The sequence below is a fragment of the Hippocampus bargibanti genome, linkage group LG10, assembly GCF_051943395.1.
Source record: "Hippocampus bargibanti isolate YZ-2025 linkage group LG10, ASM5194339v1, whole genome shotgun sequence".
Lineage (NCBI taxonomy): Eukaryota > Metazoa > Chordata > Actinopteri > Syngnathiformes > Syngnathidae > Hippocampus > Hippocampus bargibanti.
Window position 1 is genome coordinate 21,549,602 of NC_142743.1, and position 22,432 is coordinate 21,572,033.

Below are 22,432 nucleotides of genomic sequence, written 5' to 3' on the forward strand. Positions count from 1 at the left end.
ATTGTTTTATATAGAGCTTGATCAACAGCTGAAGCTGGAACAAAGCGCTAACATTGAAAAAATGGAAATGCTGCCCCTTGTGGAAAGGAAAAACATGACCAGAAGATTTATCGGCACCCAAACAAGAAAAAACAAAACCTGAACAAATTTGGGAATGGCGCTCTCCTATTTTCAATTCTCGAATAAATTTGTGGATGGCAGAGAATTAGTTAATTGTCTAAACATGGTGGGCTAAACCCTACTTCACGGATTTTTCTCTATCACGGGTGGTCCTGGTACCCATTTACGCAAACGAGGGACTACTGTCGTGCTACTGATCACTGTAGTTGATTAATTATTATACATACAAACACAACAACAACTACTACAAACACGCGTGTAGCTATATGCAAATTGAAAATGGTCAATTCATTTTTTATTCGTTAAGTAAATATGACAACGCATCCACATTAATGTCTGTATTGTAATTTATATAGTACCGTCATCGCAAATGTCTGAACACGGCTTAATTATTACTTATCATATTTGCTGCGAAAATCTTTTTGCGCTTGTAAGTATACATCTGAGGCAAAAAATATGTATATTGTTGACTAACGTCGCAACAGGCATAATACTGACGTACATAACGGGTCTTTTTACGGTCCTTCAGGCGTGCTGAACACCCTTAACACGCTCGCACTGATTGGTCAATTTCCAGTTGCGTTCGATTGACAGGCAAAATACTTGCAGAAGCCTGGCGTGCAGCATAATCATTGTACGTTATCGTTGACGAGACGCCGCAAACATGTCAGAGGAACGATCGGAAAGATCCGATGGAAAGATTGTAAAGATGGAGATCGACTACAGCTCAACTGTGGATCAACGTCTCCCCGAATGTGAGAAGATGGCTAAAGTAAGTGGTCGTCAAAGAGGCCCCATCGGCTGAGTCATGGTGCCAAAACTAATCTAGCTGTTGAGCTTGTGTTACGCTTCTGAAAAATACAACCCCACAAGCCGAGCCACATACGTTGAAACAAAAAGGTTATAGTTCTTAAAATGTCAAATTTTGTAACATCTCTGTATCTCTCTGTATTTATCTTTGTGCTTTCTGTGAGTTTGTAAAACGAAACTTCTTAGCATGCTAACAGACGAAGCCGTCCGTGCGTTTCTCAACAGAATACCGGTTTCCAACAAACGTATTTGTCTGCATAAAAGCTCACGCCTGTCCAAATGTTTTAAGTGTAGCAAATGTTAAAAGTGTGCAAGTGTGTGGTGTAAAGTCTGCGTTTTCTTCACCAGGAAGGAAAGCTTCAAGAAGCAGTTGAAAGCTTGTTATCATTAGAGAAGCAAACTAGAACGGTAAGTCTGATTGTTGACCCTAGTTTTACTGTTCGCTGTATCGCACTTGTTATTTAAATGGAGGTTGGGTTTTTTTGTGCTGATCAATTTTGTGCACCCCCTTACCCTCGATTTCATTTTCTATCAAGGCGTCTGACATGGTGTCGACCTCGAGAATCCTTGTAGCCGTGGTCCAGATTTGTTACGCAGCAAAAGATTGGGATGCCCTAAATGAAAATATCATGCTACTTTCCAAAAGGAGGAGTCAGTTGAAGCAGGTCAGACATTATTTTTCTATCAGTCCTTTTCTACCAGTTAGTCATTCAACCATGTTTTTTCCCCTAAAATGTTCACAATTATTTCCAGACATTGTTTAGTGCTCACAATGTTTATCAAACCTGTAATAAAAACCTGAATGTGTTGTGGTATTTCTTTTATTAGGCTGTTGCAAAAATGGTCCAAGAATGTTACAAGTATGTTGACTCTGTGACGGATTTGACCATCAAGTTGAGGCTAATTGACACGCTTCGCACAGTGACTGCTGGAAAGGTTTGCTATGTGTCAAATACTCATATGGATTGTAGTGTATCTGATTTGAACGAATTGAAAGTGTCATCTAAAGCTTTAAAGGAACCCTTACTACTGACCAAGCTCGAATGCCAATAGCAAAAATTGATGAGTAACTTCCTGTCCCCCTAAAAATGTTAGTAGTGGTCTTTATTAAAAGTTTAAACTCTAAATAAATCTTTTATCCTAAATATTACAACATTATCATTTAAGTAAGAGGACAAAAACGATTTGTCGGTCAAGGCTCCATATAACCATTGCTGAAATGAAAAGCCAATATGAACATTAACTTCGTCTACACTCGTCTACTCTGACAACCTTGAATATTTCAGATGTTTTTGTATAATGTTTTAAAGAGTTGGTTTTGCTGCTTTGCTGAGTTTTATAATGCCCCCTTCCAGATCTATGTCGAGATTGAGCGTGCCAGGCTCACGAAGACCTTAGCTAATATTAAGGAACAAAGTGGAGATGTGAAAGAGGCGGCATCCATTCTACAGGAGCTGCAGGTAAGAGACTAATTATAGGTTTTTACTACTTTGGTGATAATTGTCAAATTTATTTGGGCCTAATCAATGTATTTTTTTCCTTTAAACCCCAGGTTGAAACGTATGGCTCAATGGAGAAAAAAGAAAAGGTGGAGTTCATTTTGGAACAGATGAGGCTTTGTGTTGCTGTCAAGGATTACATTCGCACACAGATCATTAGCAAGAAGATCAACACCAAATTCTTCCAGGAGGAGGGCAGTGAGGTAGGACACTGACACAATCATGGATTTAAAAAAGCCGTATATTTTGTCCAATACAAAGAATGATATAAGGTGTGTTTTTTTTGTTTGTGTGTTTTAAAAAGAGTTTGATTAAATAAATGGAATTTATTAATGACTCATCACAAAGTCTTTCTCAAACGTCTGGAATAAACTCCAGATGAAATACAACCCCAATGAGGAAACTTATTTGACTAAATGAATGAATGAATGGATGAGGGTTTCACGGAAAACTATCTTTTTCTTGAGCAATTTAGGAATTGAAGCTGAAGTACTACAACCTAATGATTCAGGTGGACCAGCATGAAGGGTCCTATTTGTCTATCTGTAAACACTATCGGGCCATTTATGATACCCCTTGCATCTTGGAAGACAGCAGCAAGTGGCAGCAGGTACATCTGCTTTTCAGGAAATGTATTTCGTCTTGATGACTGTTCCATTTTTATGAACAAATGTCTGCACAAAATGTGAATGTGTTTTAGGCCCTGAAGAGTGTCGTGCTGTATGTGATTCTCGCCCCGTATGACAATGAACAGTCTGACCTCGTACACAGAATCAGTGCAGATAAGAAATTGGAAGAGATTCCTAAGTACAAGTAAGTTTCCTGATGTATACACAGCAAGTAGAAAGTATTCAGAGTACTTCCCTTTTTCCACATTTTACATCATGCCCTTAATAACAATCTGAAAAGATGTGTGTGTGTGTGTGTGTGTGTGTGTGTGTGTGTGTGTGTGTGTGTGTGTGTGTGTGTGGGTGTGTGGGTGTGTGGGTGTACATGTGTATGTATACGCCGCATATATATGTATGTGTATGTATGTATAAGTGTGTATGTGAATGTGTGTATTTATATGTGTGTGTATGTATGTGTGTACATACATACACATGTGTATATATATATATATATGTGTATATGTATATGTATACACATATTTATGTGTATTTTGATGTATTTTTTTCTGTTAATTGACTAAATGGTGGAAAAATCAACTCTAAAATCATTCAGTAACAGACCTACTGTGAATATTTGTGGATGTCTTCAGTGATATCAGTGGTCCATTTACTTGTGATTAATCCCCAGGGAGCTTCTAAAGCAATTCACCACTATGGAGCTTATGCGCTGGGCTGCCCTGGTGGAGGATTATGGGAAGGAGCTGCGAGAAGGCTCACTCGGGAGCCCTGCCACTGATGTCTTTTTGTATTCTGAGGAGGGGGAGAAACGATGGAAGGATTTGAAGAACAGAGTGGTGGAGCATGTAAGTTTGAGATTTAGAGATATTGGTTGAATCTCTGATATTGTCATTTGTTGTGTTAGCAATACACATTAAGCATTAGCCTTTAAATCCAGTGAAGCCGAGAAAAATAGATACCAGAACAGAAGTTATAATTGTCTTAAAACAAACTTGGAATGAATGAAACTTTGATTTTGATGTATTCCTTAGCACTTGTTTTTTTTTTTCCCATCTTGGTCATCCAGTTCTCCAAATAAGAGACAAAGCACAGTGTAAATAACATCAGCAGAAAATAAGTATAGGTTTATTGCAGTGTACAACAGTTGGTTCTCTATTTCCACAGAACATAAGAATAATGGCCAAATATTACACCAGAATCACAATGAAGAGGATGGCTGGCCTCCTTGACCTCTCCATCGACGTAAGGACTGATTGACGTCTGTTGGGGTAGCCTTTTCAAATCAAGTTTGCCGTGAGGAAAAATGAGACATGTTATATTCTTCAGGAATCCGAGGAGTTTCTCTCCAGCCTCGTTGTGAACAAGACCATCTACGCCAAAGTGGACCGCCTGGCAGGAATCATCAACTTCCAGAGGCCCAAAGATCCAAACGATCTCCTCAATGACTGGTCACAAAAACTCAACTCCCTTATGTCGCTGGTCAATAAGACAACACATCTTATCGCCAAAGAGGAAATGATCCACAATCTGCAGTGAAACAACATCATAGTTTTTGTTGTGTTTTTAATGTGTTGTGTTACAAACACAACTGAGTCGAGTTTTGTCTATTAAAAACAGATACAGGACCATTGTGTTCCTGTCACACTTTCTGTGTTCCTGTCACACTTTCTTGCGACCCAGTCACTTCATCTTGAATTGTTAGAGCCTTGACCAATTATTTACTGCTGTATTTGACAAAAATAAATTACAATCTAAGAAACTGTAACAAATGTGTGATATAGTATTTCATGACAACCCTTTCAATACTAATGACCAAGTTACGAACTAAATAATAGAAATTTCATGAATATTCCAGTTAAATGCAAAAACATGTTGGTTCAATGAGAGCAATGCTTCCCAACTTTGGAACCATGCACATCTTTTATTTTAGAAAATGTCGCCTGAAATAATGATCTTGTCTCGTTTCACTCGCAAATTTGATTTCAATAAGACAACACAATGTTTTTCTTGTTGTCTGCTTGGTCTGCTTGTCACATTATGGTACTGGCAGTGATGGACGAACACGGAGATAGTTAGAATTGTGTTGTATGTGATGCTTTTTGTATCAATTAAATGAAATTGAAATACTTCCTTGTTTCCCCTGGTGTTCTTTTTTCAGAATTATGCTGCAGCACAATGGTTGGGAATGACTAATTTAGAGCAAATTATGAGAACCGGCGCTGTTCAATATGAAATATGCCGTGGTTGTACACCGTCCCTTGCTCAATGGCAGCTGAAATGATGTATGAATGGAATATAAAGAAATATACTATTTACAACCTCAATATTACTGTCAACCTACTCACACATGCTTATTTTTATTTTCCTATGGCCAAAAATATCGAATCCAGTTATTTGTTTATTTTTTTCCTTGACTTGGACGCAAATCTCAGTCACACTTCGACTTTTTGAACAAATGCATGTCACAAAACCAAACATGTACGCACCCTCTTCAACCTTCAGATCATCTTCCATCCCATGATCCTTTGCGCGAGTCTGACAAGTAGATCCAAGATGGCGTAGAAGTAAAGCTAGGTAAGTGTTGACTTCCCATTTTCAAACCTTTCATTTTCTTTTTTATTTTGAGGCCGGTGTCAAAAAATGCTAATGCACAGCGATAGGAAAATAACACATGGTTGTATTTTATGTATTGGCAACAGGGTGGTGTCATATCGATATACATGCGCCAGTATACCGTAGCGGAATCACAGGCCCGAACCCATTTTGTTACGGCGAACCCAGCTAGCCAACATAGCTTGCTAACGTTAACCCAGTAGTCTGCGACGCTTTAATCGAGCTTTCAATGTTGGTTCTGGGAAGATTCACGTTCTGAAAAGCGAGAAAACTGCACGTTATGAAAAGCAAACAAACTGCAAATGCTGCGTTCCCTTGTTAACGCCATTGTAGTTTTGGCTGTGGAAACGCGGTGCCGTGGAGACATTTTCGTGGCTTTGAACGTCGCCGTTTGTCATAGTCAAAACAAGTTTGCCTCACCAAAGAAAAAAGTAAGCCCTCACCCGATAGCTTCTCAGGATAAACGTTCTAGTGGGCTTTTCAATCTGATGAAATATGTCGGCTGGTTCTGAAAAGAGGTCGCACCATTAAGGCAACGAGAGAAATTTGGATGTTATTAATTTTATTATAATGACGAATTTATTAAGCTCACTTGGTCATCAGTTCAACCAAGTGCAGTGTTTTTTTATCCCACGTGCAAGCAGATGTCGCACCAAAACATTGGCATCGCACCAAAATGGTTATTGTAACGTCTTAAAAGCATCATGATCTCATGTTTATATAGCCCATTCATAACACATCCGTAATACACGAAACACATGAGCTATAGATGCTAAATACGTATAAATAACTCAATCATAAATCACGATGCAAAGTCTTCTCTGGAAATACAGTTGTTCAAAGCTGTTAGCTGAGGACAGAGAAGTTTCGGATGAGTGTGCCGGAATCCTAGATTTTGCACTCACAGTGCACCAGATATCACTCAATTTAGCTTCAAACTGATTTTGAAACAAGTCTTCAAATCTGAAGTCGAGAATAATGACTGTTATTGTGGTTGACATGGGACAATTTGAAATTTTGGTTCGGACTTTAGCAAGCATCATGGCACTTTGACATGCTTGATTTGCTTTCGCGGGCCCAATAAAATGATGTGGCGGGCCGAATTTGGCCCCCGGCCATTACTTTGACACCTGTGTGTTAGAGCATCCAAAATTGCATCTCCCTTCCTTCAGAGAACAACAAAACAGAATAAATGTTTAATCATCATCCTATACACACTGATGGATTACTTGTTTAGAAAGCATTCAATGATTTGTTTATTGTTTGTTCAATTATTGTTCCAATGGGTGTCAATGGAGTCACAAAATAATTGCAAAATCTCAACATTATTGATTACAAATGACAATTGGGTATAGATTTCACCAGCTAGATACATTAACTTTCTGGCCCTAATCTGCCCAAACACCCGCGGTCTAGTGAGTGACACCTGTGGTTTAAAGCAAAGATGCCTTATTGTGAAATAAAAGAATAAATACATAGTACAACTGGTTTATCAAACAAGTTTTAGGCTTTCTTTACGAATGATGCAACATTAATGAAAATACTCAGCTCTTTCATGCACTGCTAGTTTATTTTGTTCCTCTTCCATCATGCCCAAGTGCCATGACTTGTGTTCACAATTGTGATTGGCAAGTGGTTCACATGTCAGCCTCACAGTGCAGAGTTACAGGATTCGATTCCAGGTCATGCCCTACCTGTGTGAATTTTGTATGTTCTCCCAAGACAACTGCCCAAAGACAGCTAAAATAGGCCACGGTAGTCCCGTGACCCCTGTGAGGATATGTCGATCAGAAAATGGAAAAATGGATGCTTCATTTATTACAGCATCCTGTATTGTCACTTTAAAAGTACACTTTCCTGAGATATTTTTGTGCGGAAAGCCATACAGTGGCTCTTTAATATGAATGTATTTGTATTATTTTTACATTATTAATTTTTAAATGTATTATTTATTTTAGCTCTGTCCTCTTTGACTCGTTTGTTTTAAATGCATGAAATTGTATTTATCAAAGTTCACGTATTGAAAAATAAATGTGAAAAGGGTGACAGATTATGAAATGCTTTTGCGTTTATTACTGTCAATATGACAAAAGTCACCAATTTTCAGTACAGTGTAAGAGTTTCAGTGCTCCGGTACCGGGTAACGTAGCCAACTGGTTCAATTGTGAAGAGTTTTCATCATTGCATGCCCCTATAGATATGCACATGCGTGCTGTTGTCGATGTGGTTTTCTTTCTTTCTCTCCACTTCTCAGAAGTTTTGTCCCTGAGTCATGGCGGACAGGAGAGCTGAGAAATCATGTGAAGAAGCCAGCAGATCATTAGTAAGGCGGGAGTATGAGGCAGTAGTCAGTCATAGCACGGACACCTTGGCGGTCCTTGCTCCCCAAGTCCAATCCACGGGGATCCAGCTCTCAACAAACCTGCCTTCCGGAAACCTCCGCAGCCGTGCCTTGCTTTATCGCATTGCTGCGTTCCTTCAATTGGTGTGTATAGCACTGGTCCACTGCTCTGTCACATAGTGTAGAAATTGGGTCCCTGAGTGAACGCTTCCATGTACTACAAGCCATGCATTTGAATGTTTCTGGTTGTGAAACTGCTCACGTGTCTGGAGATTGAAAGGTCTCCATGTTAGCTTTCTCTGGTTACTCCATTTTCCTCCTACATAAAACAGACAAATGAAAACAAACATGCATATTACTGTCATATATGTGATGACTGTCTCTGAAGATATGTGAGAGTTGTTAAAGATAACTATGTGGAGGGGATAAGACTTGCTTTGGAAAATACCAATACTTTTAACCATCAGGGAAATCAACTGTTTTTGTTTCCAGGTTTTAAAAAGACAATAAATGAAGATGTTGATTTTCAAATCACTCTTTCACTTAAGTAACGAGAAGGTTGAATGAGAGAAATAAGCATTTAACCCTAAATGTTCTCTTCTCAAAGCAGTAAAATTATATGCGATACAATTATGGACACTACTTAAGATTTATCGTGATAGCATTATCTCCATCGTGATCCCATGAACATCTGTGAAGCTTTGACCCCGACACATCTTAAACATATTTGTTGTCGCCGTTTTTCAATTTCTTCTTTGTTGTGCCTGTTTGTTCAATTTCTTCTTTATTTCCCTACAGAAAAAATATGATGAAGCAGATCAAGACTGCAAGCATGGTAAGTGTTATACATTGACCTTTATACAGTATATAAAACTCTGAGGATTCTGAGCTCAAGATGTGATTAATTTATCAATAAGGATGTTCAATACCGCTTGTGAAAACCTGTCAAGAGCAACAAAGCTGAAACATGCAGCTGCGCTGCAAAAAAAAAACCTTCTGTGATGTCACAAGCCCTGCCATTTTAATGATGAATGAATGAAGTCTTCCCGGATTCCAAAAATATGCATAGCAGGCTGATTAAAAAAAAAATCTTTGAGTGTGAGTGCAGATTGAGAACTATAAATTGTCTTTAAGTGTGAGTGTGAATAGTTTCTCTGTGTACCTTGCGCTTGGCTGGCAACCAGTTCAAGGTGTCCCCCATCTACTGCCTGAAGACAGCTGAGATGGGCTCCAGCCAGCATGCCAGCACCACTGCAACGTTAGTGACAATAAAGCGGTTCAGAAAATGGATGAATGGTAAAGAATACTGTTCTACATAAGCTTAGAAGGCACACTTTGACCTGATTATTGACAGGCGTCTTTAATTGGCCACTCTGTCATTTAACTGTTTGACTTTGCATTTTGACACATTTTGCAGAGCAAGCGGCGATGACGTATAGAAAGAAAACTTGCACGGGTCATTAATATGACTGTGATTTCGCACATACATGTATATATAATCATAATAATACATTTCATTTCTAAGCGCCTTTCAAAACTCTCAAGGTCACTTTACAGTCACAGGATTAGCTTTTCTGTGGGTGAGCAGTGGCAGCGCCAGCGTTCACTCAACCTGGAAGTAACTCAGATAGAAAGATAGCTATCTATCTAATAGATACAGTAATAATAATACATTTCACTTATAAGCACCTTTCAAAACTCTCAAGGTCACTTTACAGTCACAGGATACAGTCGCTACAGAGTTTCCCCAGAGTTTCTGTCACTGGAATTGGCGGTGGTCTGTCAGGAGAAGCGGAATGACCTTTGAACAGGCTTATGACGCCACTTCGGATGGCATCCGTAACCATGGCAAAGTCCTTCGGGGTCACAGGGATTTGACAAGTGTTGAGAAACTCCGCATAGTTCATGAAATTATTGTTTGTGTTAAAAAGTTGCTTTACATATATGATATATGCAAGTTGTGTGTATGACTATTGTACGCTTTTTTTGTGACTAGGCCCTATGTTCTTCCCTTTCTTTCTAACCTAGTCTTGGCAGAAGAAAGGGCTGGGGGAGACGGTTTGCTCCGGGCCATCTTGTCCTCCATGCAGTTGGATGGCAGCCTGCAGGGTGTGGCCAGCATCCTTTCTAAAACATTGTTTGGAGAGCCAATGGTATGTTGAATGGATAGTATTGACTTGTATGAGCAAAGTCACCTTTGGTCAAGATAAAAATACACTGCAAATTTGGGCTGGACAATTTATTTAAATTAAAGCTTGATTTAAAATGTGGCTACTCCCGAGCTTTAAAACATTAGCATCGAAGATAAAAGATGAATGTTCAACATGCTGCAATGCATTTACAAGTTCCTGATTTTGTGAAAGTAAGTGTATCCTGAATGCACCATGCTGCTTGTGGGACAAACTTGAAGTATATGTGATTCTGCTTTCCCTGACTAAAACTCAAACATCCAACAAAAACAAATACTCACATTGTATTTTGAATACAAAACAGTTTGTTTTAAAATCAGTGTTATGGCAATGCAGCATCTCATTGTAATGCAATTCTCTAAACAGTAGAATGTTTGCTAAGAAACAAAGTCCACTTTATGGGGGTGAGGGCGACCATAATGTTTTTAAGCAAGAGGTAGCGTTCATCTTGCTTGTTTCACAGTAATGCTGGGGGTCATGATGTGTTTTCATTTTACATGGAAAATAATTGAGGTGTCAGAATGTGTGGAGTGCCTTTCAGCAGTAGTGAATGATGTCATATCATATTCTGAATCATGTTGACATTTTAATCTCACACTGTCTTGAATTTATGTAATTATTCAAGCAGCTGATGTTTGTAGTGAGGAAATGTTTCTTTTTCCTCCACTCAAAACCAAAACGTCCTTCAATCATTCATGTTACAAATCATTGTTGTAATGAAATTTCTTTCATCTTTTTTTCCGCAGAATGGAATTGTTGCAAAAGATATATCCAGATTAAAAATTCTGTTTTCAGAAATAGAGGTCAGTATTAAGTCGTCACACAACACATTGGCATTGTTGCTCGCTTTTTTTCCTTCATGCCCTTTGTCAGGCATTAATTACTCAATGCTTCAGGCTGGACTCATTATGGTATTTTTCTCACTATGTATTTCCCCTCAGTCTAGTTTGTGGCTTTTTTTGGAAATTATATGTGATACTCTTGTAATTGTAGTAGTCAAACTGCTTATTGGGTTATACTGTATGAAGAGCAATGACACAATAATTTTCCATGTGTCCGCCTTCCCATTACCCCATCTTTTGTCTGTCAGGCGATAAAGAAGAGTGTGATGGCACCAGAATACACAGATGACCAGGAGGAGGGTAGGCAAAAAATTGCATCCCACTTTGATGTTCCCCAAAAGATTTTCATTCAGCGTCTGTGACGATTTGACTTTATGTGCCCTGACAGAGGTCCAAGATGGCTGGCAGTTTAGGCCGCCACCCCGAGGAGTCACCAGCAGTGAGGAGTACACCCTCTGTAAAAGGTGGGGGGGAAAAAATAATAATAAATGACCGGTTTGAAGCTGTGCAATGTGTTGAGTTTGGATGAGGAGTTTACAAATATCAGAGCAATGTTATATATACCACTTTGTTATGAATAAAAATCATTTAGTAATGTTGAGTCAACTTAATATGAATAGCACATGTCGCTGAGGTTAAAATGTCTATAAATTGGTCTTTGAATGCTACTTATTATCTCTCTGGGTCCATTATGTCATGTTGAACCAGGATACGAAAGAGAGTGATGCTGCCTTTATCTATACTGAACAGTTTCACAGTTAAAGGTTGTTTAATTGAAGGATAAAAAAAAACTAGCAACCAACAAAATTCTTCACTTTTCCTTTAGGTACCTAGAGCAGGGTCTGTGTCGGTATGGGGCGCAGTGTACGTCAGCACACTCGCAGGAGGAGCTGATGGAATGGCAGAAACGATACGCGTCACGCCTCATCCGTCTCAAACAACAGCAAGAAAGCAAACACTTCACTGAAAATTACATGGAAACTCTAATAGAGAAGTGGATGAACTCTCTCTCCCCAGAGAAAGTGGTATGTGACTTGCTTAATAGAAAACACCAGAGAGTACGTTATTCACAGTCTACTGTGTCTAGTGAGGTAAAGGATGTGTCCACCGATCTATCTTATGCAGTGAATCAGAATCATCTTTATTGCCAAGTATGTAGAACACACAAGGAATTTGTCTCCGATTGAACACGCTGGACTAATATAAGAAAAATTGAGGCACTATACAGTTCTATTTGGGTTACTGTTTAGAGAGATAATGGCTTGGGGGAAGAAGCTGTTTAAATGTCTGCTGGATTTGGTGTGCATGGATCAGTATAGCTACACGCCTTCATATTTAAATCTGATAAAACTGCTTATAGTGCATAGCATGTTTGTAATTGTTGCAAACTGACCAGAGTTCATTGACACGAGCCTTTGAGCAATAAATAACAAATGTCAAACATGCATTACAAATACGTCTTACTACAGGTTATAAAAAGCACTTTTAAGCAAATGTTTTAATCAAAAATCAAGTTTTAATTAAAAGTGAGTGTTGGATAATTATTTTTTCAAAGTTATTTAATCTGTAGAAGTAACAATTGTTTTTGTTAGGGGTTTCAAATGCTGTTGGCATTTCACCTATTTTCCTCTTTCCAGCTTAGCGACTGTTTAGAAGGGGTCAACGTTGAAACCAGCACTAGCCTCTCTCTCACTGTTACCACCAAAAAATCCTTCCAATCTTGGACCTTCACACTTCTCTGCAAGGTAGGAAGAAAGACAATTTTTTAGCGACCATTTGATCAACACCCTACTTTTTTTAAATGTTGTTTGCAGCAGGGAAACTTCACTATTCTCCACGAATACCAGCCGATAACTGTAATTAAGGCCGAGTCAACATGATCAGCAATTTTCAATAAATTCCATAGAACTTTTTTGGGGCGGTCATTTTGAACTTAGTCTTTTCGAGGAAATGTAATTTTCATCACATTTAGGTCATTCCTATTCATTATAGTTTCAGTAGACAAATGTTAAAAAGGTTTGTCTGGCTTTGTTGTGGCTTTATTTCTGTGAACACTTCTGCTCAAGTACAGAGAGCATACACATGGCTAACCATCAAAATTAAGCAAAACAAATACACTAAATAAATGCAACAATGTTTGTTTTTTTTAATGCTGTGTTTTCTGTTCTAAACCAACATTTTTCTGTCATCTGTCTGTATTTCTTTGAGTAGCCTCCAAGAAAACTATATCGCATTGCCCTGCTCTACGATGCCCACAGACCACACTTTTCCATCACGGGAGTCTCTGCTGGGGAGCAGATACAAACTGTGTCCATTGGCTCCCAAGAGTGGACTCCACGAAAAGAAATGGCAGGTATGTTGTTTGGAGTATGATGCCCAATCGTCAGAGTATAGGTATTCTAATAATTTCAAGGCAAGTTGGCCTTGAAATTATTATTATTACTCTGCACTGTGAAGCCGGCATGCTAACCACTCGACAATCGGGCCGCGCAACCATTGACTATTTATGATAATACGGCACCAGCTCGGCCTGTATTTATTCAGAGCAGCCTAAGGCCACTTGAGAACCATACCTTGAGTAATACTCGCCTATCCCTAGTTGTAGTCTTTGAATCTCTTATATAATGCAAGTGTACTTCCTTTTTGAGGCTTATTTCCGCACGAAAGGTTGAAAAGTCATTTAAGTCATTAAGTTGTTGTATTTGGGAGGGTGGTAGATGACGGCACAAAGCACAGGGATAGCACGGCCAACTTCATAGAAGGTTGCTTCGAAGCTGCTGGTTGTTTTGTTTAATGTGCAACGTTTGCTTTTAAAATTATTCTGAAAAATAATCACCGTTCCTCGGGTGTCGAGGAATGAACAGTCAGGTGGCAGCAATTCAACTAATACATTGTACTCACCAGTAGTAGACCAAGTCTCCGTCAGACACAGGAATGTGAAACGGTTCACAAATAAATTCAGTATGTTGCATTCCTTGTCATCTTTGCTCTATGAACAGTAGCAGCAGACAACGGCATAGACCACTGTGTCTACAAGGTCACAGTGGAATTCACCACAGAGATTTTTGGCACCTTCAGACAGACCATCGTTTTTGACTTTGGCTCTGAACCAGTGCTGATGCAGCGAATCATGGTGGATGCTGCCTCTATTGAAGGTATGACAAGAAAGCAGCTTTGTTGCTCGACACACATCATCATGGTCAAAAGAAACTACAACCATTGAATTGAGCTTACTTGTGTTTTCTAGATATAGAACATTTGATGGCAGCCAGACAACAGCTGTTGATGACTGCAAAACGTTGGGACTCTTCCTGTAAGACTATAGTTGGATTCACACCTAATGAAACCATGTGTGATCTGGAGCGCAGTCTTTTATCCCGTTATCAAATCCCACTGTCGGCGGACCAGCTCTTTACTCAGTCAGTTCTGGACAAGTCTCTGACCAGAGAAAACTACCAGTCCCGGCTCCATGACCTTCTCTACATAGAGGAGATTGCACAATTTAAAGAAGTGAGCAAGTGAGTCGTTTTTTTTTCTTCCTGGTTGCAGTGAGACAATGGCTTTCCTATAATTGGAGAAGTGGGTCTAAATGAATATCACAATCTTCAACAGTAAAGTAGGTGGGGATTTTTTTTTAATACATTGGAAACAAAAGTAGTTTTCGTGCACTATGAGCTTTCTTGCAGATATTCCACCATGAGTCTTAAGTTACAGTAAAAAAGTCACAGTAAAATATAGGCAAGATGTCGAGTATAAGAATCATGAAATATATGCTGGCAGTTTGGTTAATTGTTCCCTTTGCAAGTTTCATACTACTTACATACTAAAATACTGTCATTGTGAATTTTCAATTTTAATGTTGGTTACAAAAAAACTGTTTTCGAGCTACCACAAGGTGTCAGCCTTAATCTTGATTGTGAGCCTTACATTTGTCTCTAACGCAATTCAACTTCCAATACGGTCGATGGACATGCCTGAGGTCAAATCTCAGATGGTAGAAATGCAAACAATGTACTCAATGAGACTACATAATTTTCAAAGTTTCAACTAAAGAGAATAATGAATGACTCTCTCTGTCTTTGTGTTGTCATATTATTTGCTATTTAGTTTTTTGTTGTTGTTATTTTGACTTCACGATGGTGCCGCGAGAGTGGCTGCCTTTCCAGCTGCTCGTGTATTTTGTTTTTCTACTTCATTCCTTTTATCTTTCTTTCATAACTTTGCTGCTGTGAAATGTAAATGCCTCCACTGCGAGACTAAGGCTAATCCAATCCAAATTGTATTGTTTTAGCCGAAAACCTGTATTTGCAAATTTGTCCAGATTTAAGGATGACTAACCTTCTGGATTGTTCCTGTTCTGATGGTTGACTGTTTTTGAAATGTCAGTTGGTATTCTAATTTAGATATTTTTTGTCTCTCTAGGTTTAACATCAAAGTAAACCTGCAGCTGGTATCCAGCTTCATGCTGACTGGTATTTCAGTTGGAGCCAAGTATGCCCAGAATGGACAACTCTTTGCACGTTTTAAACTCACAAAAACACTGTCTGAGGTATTGAGGGATTGTATTTCACATTGTGGGATTGCTACTGATATTCAGTTAGTTGCTTTCTCTCTTAATGCAGCAGCATTTTTATCACTTTTAGGACACACTGGCAGGACGACTTGTGATGACTAAAGTGAAGTCAGTTCTCTTCCTGCCTTTGGGCTCAGAGGGCTTCAGTAGCCAGCCTCCTCCGGGAGTCAAAGAGCGTGTCTACGAAGCTGTTATTGAGGAGAAGACTAAGGAATACATCTTCCTCAGGATCTGCAAAGACTGCTGTGATGAACTTGGACTACTGCCTGACAGAAAAATCCAGGTTTGTGCTTCACAGTGTATATAAAAAGTCTACACAGTCCTCTTCAAATGCAATTTTCTTGTTTTTTATAGCATGAGATCAAGATGAATCGTTTTCAAACCTTTTCCAATGGTGTTGTGACCAACAGTTGAAAGCATAAATTGTTAATGTATTTAAAAACATTACTGTCTGACATGAAGTTTAGGAGGGTGCACTTTATGACGCATTAGCCATGCGTTTGTCCCCTGGTGGTTCGCTGACCAGTGGTTTAGAAAGTGCTTAGATATGTATCAAAACCTGCATTTTTAATTTTCAGTGTCGGCAACAATCAGGTCACTGTAATTGCGGCAGGCACAACGGTAGTCATGATTAAAATTGAATTAATTGTGCTACCTACTTATGTTCGTGGTGCCATTTTTCTTTTCGGTTACCTTTTACCTCTTTTTTTTGTTTCAGTTTAGAGCCCACATTTACCAGTATTTTGGTGTAAATGGCGTAACACTTGATTATTTTGTCTGTTCAGTCAAACAGTGACGTTGCTTCTGTATCAGGTGGAGCTCCAGTTCCAGCTGAACAGGCTACCACTGTGTGAGATGCATTATGCCCTGGATCGCATCAAAGATAGTAAAGACAATAGCATTCTTTTTCCTGATGTTAGCCTTGTCCCAACCATCCCCTGGAGCCCCAACAGGTAATTCACACCGAACGCACACTTCAATGTTGTTCTTGTTCCTCACTCCCTCCAACAAACCTGGTCTTTATGTTGGAACAGTAGTTTGTTGGACACAACTTGTAATGGCAAAGCATCTTGCTCTCACCACGGTGGGCCTGTAACGGCAGTTCATAAGATAATCAATCATCCTTATGACCGGTGAATGTAAAGAGCAGATATCGGCCAATTCGTTGGTTTGGCCCATAGTTGTTCGGTAACTGAGTGACATAGTCTCCTTAAGTGGGTGACAATATATTCTATACAAAAATTGGCGTACTTCATTTGACTTATTAAAAAGAAGCGAGCAGCTTAATAATAATATAGAACATAATATGCCCCATTTTGAGTCATTTAACTGTCCCACACTCTTACCTCTGCACATATCTTTTTTTAGTTATACACACAGACACACCTCCTTGCAAATGATCATTCACTTTTAGGGTCATGTTGTTCAGGAACTCTCTTAAGCTCCACCACAAGTAATTCGATCAGGCAGTCAAGGTTGTTTCTCGTGCCAAAGCGGTCTCCAGTTAATAGGGAACATTTATTTGTTTTAGACCTAAAAATGTCAAAAACATTTCGCCATTGTGGCGGATAGTTCTATAAATAATTTGTTGAATAATTACTGGGCCCATCTTCCTTACACTTTCAGGCAGTGGGATGAACAGCTGGATCCTCGTCTGAATGCCAAGCAGAAAGAGGCCATTTTAGCCATCACCACTCCCCTCGCTATCGGCCTGCCTCCAGTCCTCATAATTGGACCCTATGGCACTGGCAAGACTTTCACCCTGGCACAGGCTGTCAAGCACATTCTACGGCAGGAAACTAGCAGGTATGTATGTTTTACTTTGTCAACCTATGTTCAGTCGCAAACTACAGATTTTCCCCAAGAAGCATTTTCCATCTATTTACTTTAAAGTCTCATGCATAACACACACCTGTATACACCAATTTGGGCTCTACCCCGCTTACTGCTCAAAGATAAGTAATATAGCCTCTAACACGCCATGATACTCGTCAGGATAAGCGTTTCAAATATTGGATGGGTCTAAGCCACGTATCGAGCTCATTGCACAATGTTTCTCAGTTCTTTATGAAAGATAAATGAACCACTGTGTTCAATGTTTTGTTTTCTAAGTGCCAGAAGGTTGACTGTACGTCACATGAAAGTGAAAAGAAAAAGATCTTTGGGACAAACTGGCAGCAAATGTAACATTTATTTTTCATTTTACTCTGAATGTATACAATAATGAATGTTGAGTGAATTATGGATGTTTTAAAAGCCAAGACATCCTACTGACATACACTCGTGTTACTCTTAGATCAGGGGTGCTCACACTTTTTCAGCATGGGAGGGACTTTTGAAATGACCAGGTTAAAATGATCTATCCATTATATTTCCTGAGAAATATATTGAGGATTATTGCAATTTATGTTGATGTATAACCGCATATGTTGCACAACGCAACATAATTATGTATTTTAATTTTCCATTACCTGAGTTCACTCTGATAACTGGCAGACGAGACAAACGCACTTTGAAAAGGTCATAGTGACATAATGTCCTCCCATTTTGTATGAAAGTACTACTTATTTTCTTCTTATTTGGTCCAGCTCCCCACTCACTTTTATACCCTATCTTACTTTTAAGAAGATAAAAACTAAGCAAAAAATTTGGATGTAACCAATGACTAGCTTGTTAACTTTTCAAAGCTCGGGGGCATTGTTAGAGCATGAAGTGTATCTAATAATGAGATGTTATCTGATTGGTTGTCCGGTGCATCAATCAATTGAAGAGATATTTGCAGCATGCCCAGTGAATGATTTCTCCCTGACTTGTCTTTTCTCTCTACAGGGTTCTGATCTGCACCCACTCCAACAGTGCAGCCGACCTTTACATTAAGGACTACCTTCATCCTTATGTAGAAGCAGGAAATCCACATGCCAGACCTCTCAGGTGTGTATATGTCCCCCAAAAAGCATGATGGCTGAAGTCCAATTCAATATTCATTTAGCTTTACACATTCTATTTATTTCTTATCCACATATTTTGAATTCTGTCTGCAACAAAGGGGATTTTATTTTTCCCTTAATTTTTGTAGTAAGCAAGCAAAGGGAGGACATTGTGATAATCTTTAACTATGTACCACAAAGTAAAAAAAATGATGAAATGGGGTTGAAATGAAGCGTAAGAAAGGTGGATGGGAATTCTGCTCACAAGAAATCATAACTTTTAAGATGTGATTGACATCTTGGGAAATAAATAAACATACAGCCTCAAGTAGCCAATTTTTGCTTTGATACATTTATTTTTATTTTCTCTTTTTCTAGGGTATACTTTAGGAACCGCTGGGTGAAGACTGTCCACCCAGTGGTCCAGCAGTACTGTCTCATCTCCAACACACAGGTCACTTTTAAAATGCCCTCAAGGGATGACATCCTGAGGCATCGTGTTGTTGTGGTAACCCTCAGCACTTCCCAGTACCTCTGTCAACTTGACTTGGAGCCTGGTGAGACGCATTTCATCTCGTGTAGATCAGTGAAATCCATTTCCAAGAAAGACCCGCCACAAATGCATAACATGGCTGAATAAATCTTACCTAAAGCGTACGATGGGGACCACCAAGTTTTATATTGTGATTGTTACTCTATACTCCACCGTTGGCAGCTACTAATTGGGAAGTTGTGAATTTGCAGGGTTTTTTCTTTTTTTCTTATTTTGGGTGGCGAGGGGAATCTCAGTGTAGCACAAGGAACCGTCTTTTTTTCTCCTTGAGCATGTCGAGAGCTCAGGAAAAATCTTATTGTCCACTTCAATGCAGTTGGTCTTTAAGGACTCTGATCTTCTGACACAGGCCTACCATTCAATCATTGAAACTCATTTACGTCACCTAAGAAGAAAAGGTAAACGAACCACTTTATCAGGGAAGGCGAATGACTGTCTCTTTGTTAGTGGAGGAGGCTTTGTGCCATTGGGATGCCATCTGCCAGGTTTAATGTATTTTACATCATTAGCCTACTCCCCACGTTTTATCCCTTGGGCTCGCTTAGTGTTTGAGAGTGATGTAAACAGTCAGGAACAGGAGCAATGGCTGTTAAAACATCGAGCAAGTTGCTTTTAAAACGTGTCACAGCTATGCTTGGATACCCGGGAAAGATGTTTAGGCTGCTTTATGTGACTAAACATGATACTTTATGGCCTCTAAGTGAGATTTAGCATTTGGATAAAATACGCATTGCTGATTGTCCAGATAACGAAATAAAACGTAAATATTACATGTGCATGTACAATTAAGGCTTTTAAGAAATGGACTAACATAATTTAAGTCTGTTGGTTTTAAAGGAGTTGTATTTCAACTGTCACATATACTGCACTAAAAGGAAAGAGTCTTGAAAGCATGCATGTGAAAGTGTGCAATGCTTGGGTGTGTAAAGTTGAAGGACTTTTGTGTATTATTTAATATTGTAGTAGTTATCTTTCCCAACATGCTTATCATTGTGACCTTTCCTTCTCATCCTCGTTCTCGATGCCCAATCCCGTCTCCATTATACTCCCACTGCTCCCGCCCCCCAAAAAGATGTAACCTCTGATCTTGAGACAGGATCTTCAATGAATCAACAATGATTAAAATTAAATAAAAAATAAGTTGTTTATAAAATATGCTGTTTGTCCATTCCATTCAGGCCTGTTCACTCATATCTTGTTGGATGAAGCTGCCCAGGCCATGGAGTGTGAGACGATCATGCCTTTTGCCTTAGCGAGCAGTACCACCCGCATTGTCTTGGCTGGAGACCATATGCAGGTCAGTCCCAAAATAAAGTGGCTACAGCAGGAGATCGGTTTTATATTAGTATTACATCTGAGTATTGTCTTTGCACTGTCTAGTGTCCATTGTTAAAATCCGTTTGAAGCAGAGCAACACAGCTCGCTTGCGGGTATTAGACTTGATATTTATTTGAAATCAGTAGAAAACAACCCTGATTGAGTTATCCCAGCAGCTCAGCCATAGCCACTATGAACGAAAGTGGCAGTTAGGCTCCAAAGTCCACATGTTTATGTATCTTTAACCTTATTTAATTGTGTCCTGCTTTATATGCATTACCCTCCCTCAACTCTGTCTGCCCCCTGCCCATCTCAGCACGATGGGGGACAGAGCTTTCAGCCGCTCTGCCCCCAAACTCTGGAACTCACTTCCTCCCAACATTCGTAACATTTATTCTCTTCCCGCCTTCAAATCACATCTCAAAACCCACCTATTTAAAATTGCATTCTCTGTGTAGCTTTATCTCTTGTTTCTATTTATAATTGTATTTTATTTATTATTGTATCTATGCTTGTCAAAGAATGGGGTTCAAATAACTACAGGTGGCAATGTGGTATAGAATAGCAAGACAATCAGGCTTTTCGAGCCTCCTAGTAAAACAATTTGTCTCTCCAAAGTAACTGTGTGGATAATTAAAAGGACAACTCCTCTCTAATTATCTTTCCTTTTTTATTTACAGCTCAGTCCATTTGTGTACAGTGAATTTGCCCGCGAGCGAAACCTGCATGTTTCCTTGTTGGACCGTCTATATGAGCACTACCCTTCAGAATTCCCATGCCGCATCCTGCTGTGCGAGAACTACCGCTCCCATGAAGCTATCATAAAGTAGGTGTGAGCCCTCACCGCACTTGGCGTTGTGACGGTGGAGAGATGAAAGGCTAACACGAGGAAATAGAGAAAAGCTTGGCTGTTTACAGGACTTCATTTTTCCCCCGAGGGCAATGCTTGCTCGCCTAATTGTCATATTTCAAATGCTGTCAAAAAGCAACAGTTGAACTGTGAATCATCAAATAAAAAAAGAACACAGTTGCAAGTTGTCACTCAGTTCTGAGTTTTTTTTGTGGTTTTTGGTATGCCCCTATACGCGCAAATTTTAAATTATGAACTGTGGTTGGCTAAAAACCAGGGAAACTAATAGAAATGCATTTAAACTGACTTAAGTTGATTCTTGTTGTCTTATTCCTTCCTGTTGTGTTCATACTACAGCTACACTTCAGAGTTGTTTTACGATGGCAAGTTGATGGCAAGTGGAAAGCAGCCCTGTCACAAAGACTTCTATCCTCTAACCTTCTTCACTGCACGAGGAGAAGATGTCCAAGAGAAGAACAGCACTGCATACTACAACAATGCTGAGGTATGACAAAAATAGACTGTCATGTCTGAAGTACAAAATGCACCTGATTGAAAGTCACAACAGCTAAATTTGGCCATAAAGACATTGTCCTCACATAGATCGCCTCATATTAATAGCCACAGCTCTCCATTTTTTGGGGCCACCGTTTTAGATTTAAGCCTAGGCTCAGTCTTAGGACAGTTTAAGTCGACGAAACCTCAAAAGGGGTTTTCATTGTTTTTAGTTAAAAACCGACACATGAGGTTTCTGCTCTACTAAGGGCTATGTATTAAACACATATACAGTGGTAACAGTGGAGTCAATCTTCAATACTCCAAAATAAGCCAAGAACAAAAACATATTTTAAGGGTAATTATTCAGAATCAGAATCAGAATCAGAATACCTTTATTCGTCCCGCAATGGGGAAATTTGCAGTCCACAGCAGCAATTGAAGAGGGATGGGGTTGGGGTGGGAGTGAAAGGATAGAAAACAAGATATTCTAAGCATAACAAAATAAAAATGTCAACTGTATACTGTGCAAATGTAGATGTGCAAAAACCGTTCTATAAACAAGACTGTACATAGTGCAGAATCAAGAGATGCATTTAGATATATTGCAACAACCCATATTTACAAGTGTCCAGGTTTTTTTTTTTGTTTTTTTTTTTCACATGTGATCATTGGGA

The 22,432-nt window shown here is 39.2% G+C and overlaps 2 protein-coding genes across 4 annotated transcripts in view; both read left to right on the forward strand.

Annotated features, from left to right (window-relative positions):
* The first annotated feature begins 692 nt into the window (after positions 1–692).
* On the forward strand, positions 693–5,184 carry psmd12 (proteasome 26S subunit, non-ATPase 12). The gene is made up of 11 exons (XM_089007020.1): positions 693–892; positions 1,279–1,338; positions 1,467–1,595; positions 1,759–1,866; positions 2,286–2,390; positions 2,483–2,632; positions 2,905–3,039; positions 3,130–3,242; positions 3,726–3,900; positions 4,220–4,297; positions 4,382–5,184. Exons 1-11 carry the CDS (start codon positions 785–787, stop codon positions 4,589–4,591), a joined length of 1,371 nt encoding a protein of 456 aa, XP_088863146.1. The 5' UTR covers positions 693–784; the 3' UTR covers positions 4,592–5,184.
* Positions 5,185–5,596: 412 nt separating this feature from the next.
* helz (helicase with zinc finger) overlaps positions 5,597–22,432 on the forward strand; it is a 30,381-nt gene continuing 13,545 nt past the window's right edge. For 2 of the 3 annotated variants that reach the window (XM_089006169.1, XM_089006171.1), the window contains exons 1-21: positions 5,597–5,629; positions 7,923–8,153; positions 8,808–8,844; positions 10,038–10,162; positions 10,945–11,001; positions 11,289–11,340; positions 11,429–11,504; positions 11,867–12,065; positions 12,678–12,785; positions 13,252–13,393; positions 14,040–14,195; positions 14,288–14,558; positions 15,463–15,589; positions 15,684–15,896; positions 16,427–16,566; positions 17,240–17,419; positions 18,443–18,544; positions 18,919–19,097; positions 20,272–20,390; positions 21,091–21,236; positions 21,618–21,765. In XM_089006169.1, coding sequence (XP_088862295.1) covers positions 7,941–8,153; positions 8,808–8,844; positions 10,038–10,162; positions 10,945–11,001; positions 11,289–11,340; positions 11,429–11,504; positions 11,867–12,065; positions 12,678–12,785; positions 13,252–13,393; positions 14,040–14,195; positions 14,288–14,558; positions 15,463–15,589; positions 15,684–15,896; positions 16,427–16,566; positions 17,240–17,419; positions 18,443–18,544; positions 18,919–19,097; positions 20,272–20,390; positions 21,091–21,236; positions 21,618–21,765 — 2,790 coding nt within the window. In that variant the 5' untranslated portion in view covers positions 5,597–5,629; positions 7,923–7,940. The remainder of the gene's footprint in view (positions 5,630–7,922; positions 8,154–8,807; positions 8,845–10,037; positions 10,163–10,944; positions 11,002–11,288; positions 11,341–11,428; positions 11,505–11,866; positions 12,066–12,677; positions 12,786–13,251; positions 13,394–14,039; positions 14,196–14,287; positions 14,559–15,462; positions 15,590–15,683; positions 15,897–16,426; positions 16,567–17,239; positions 17,420–18,442; positions 18,545–18,918; positions 19,098–20,271; positions 20,391–21,090; positions 21,237–21,617; positions 21,766–22,432) is intronic. The other variant, XM_089006170.1, reaches the window with a different exon arrangement.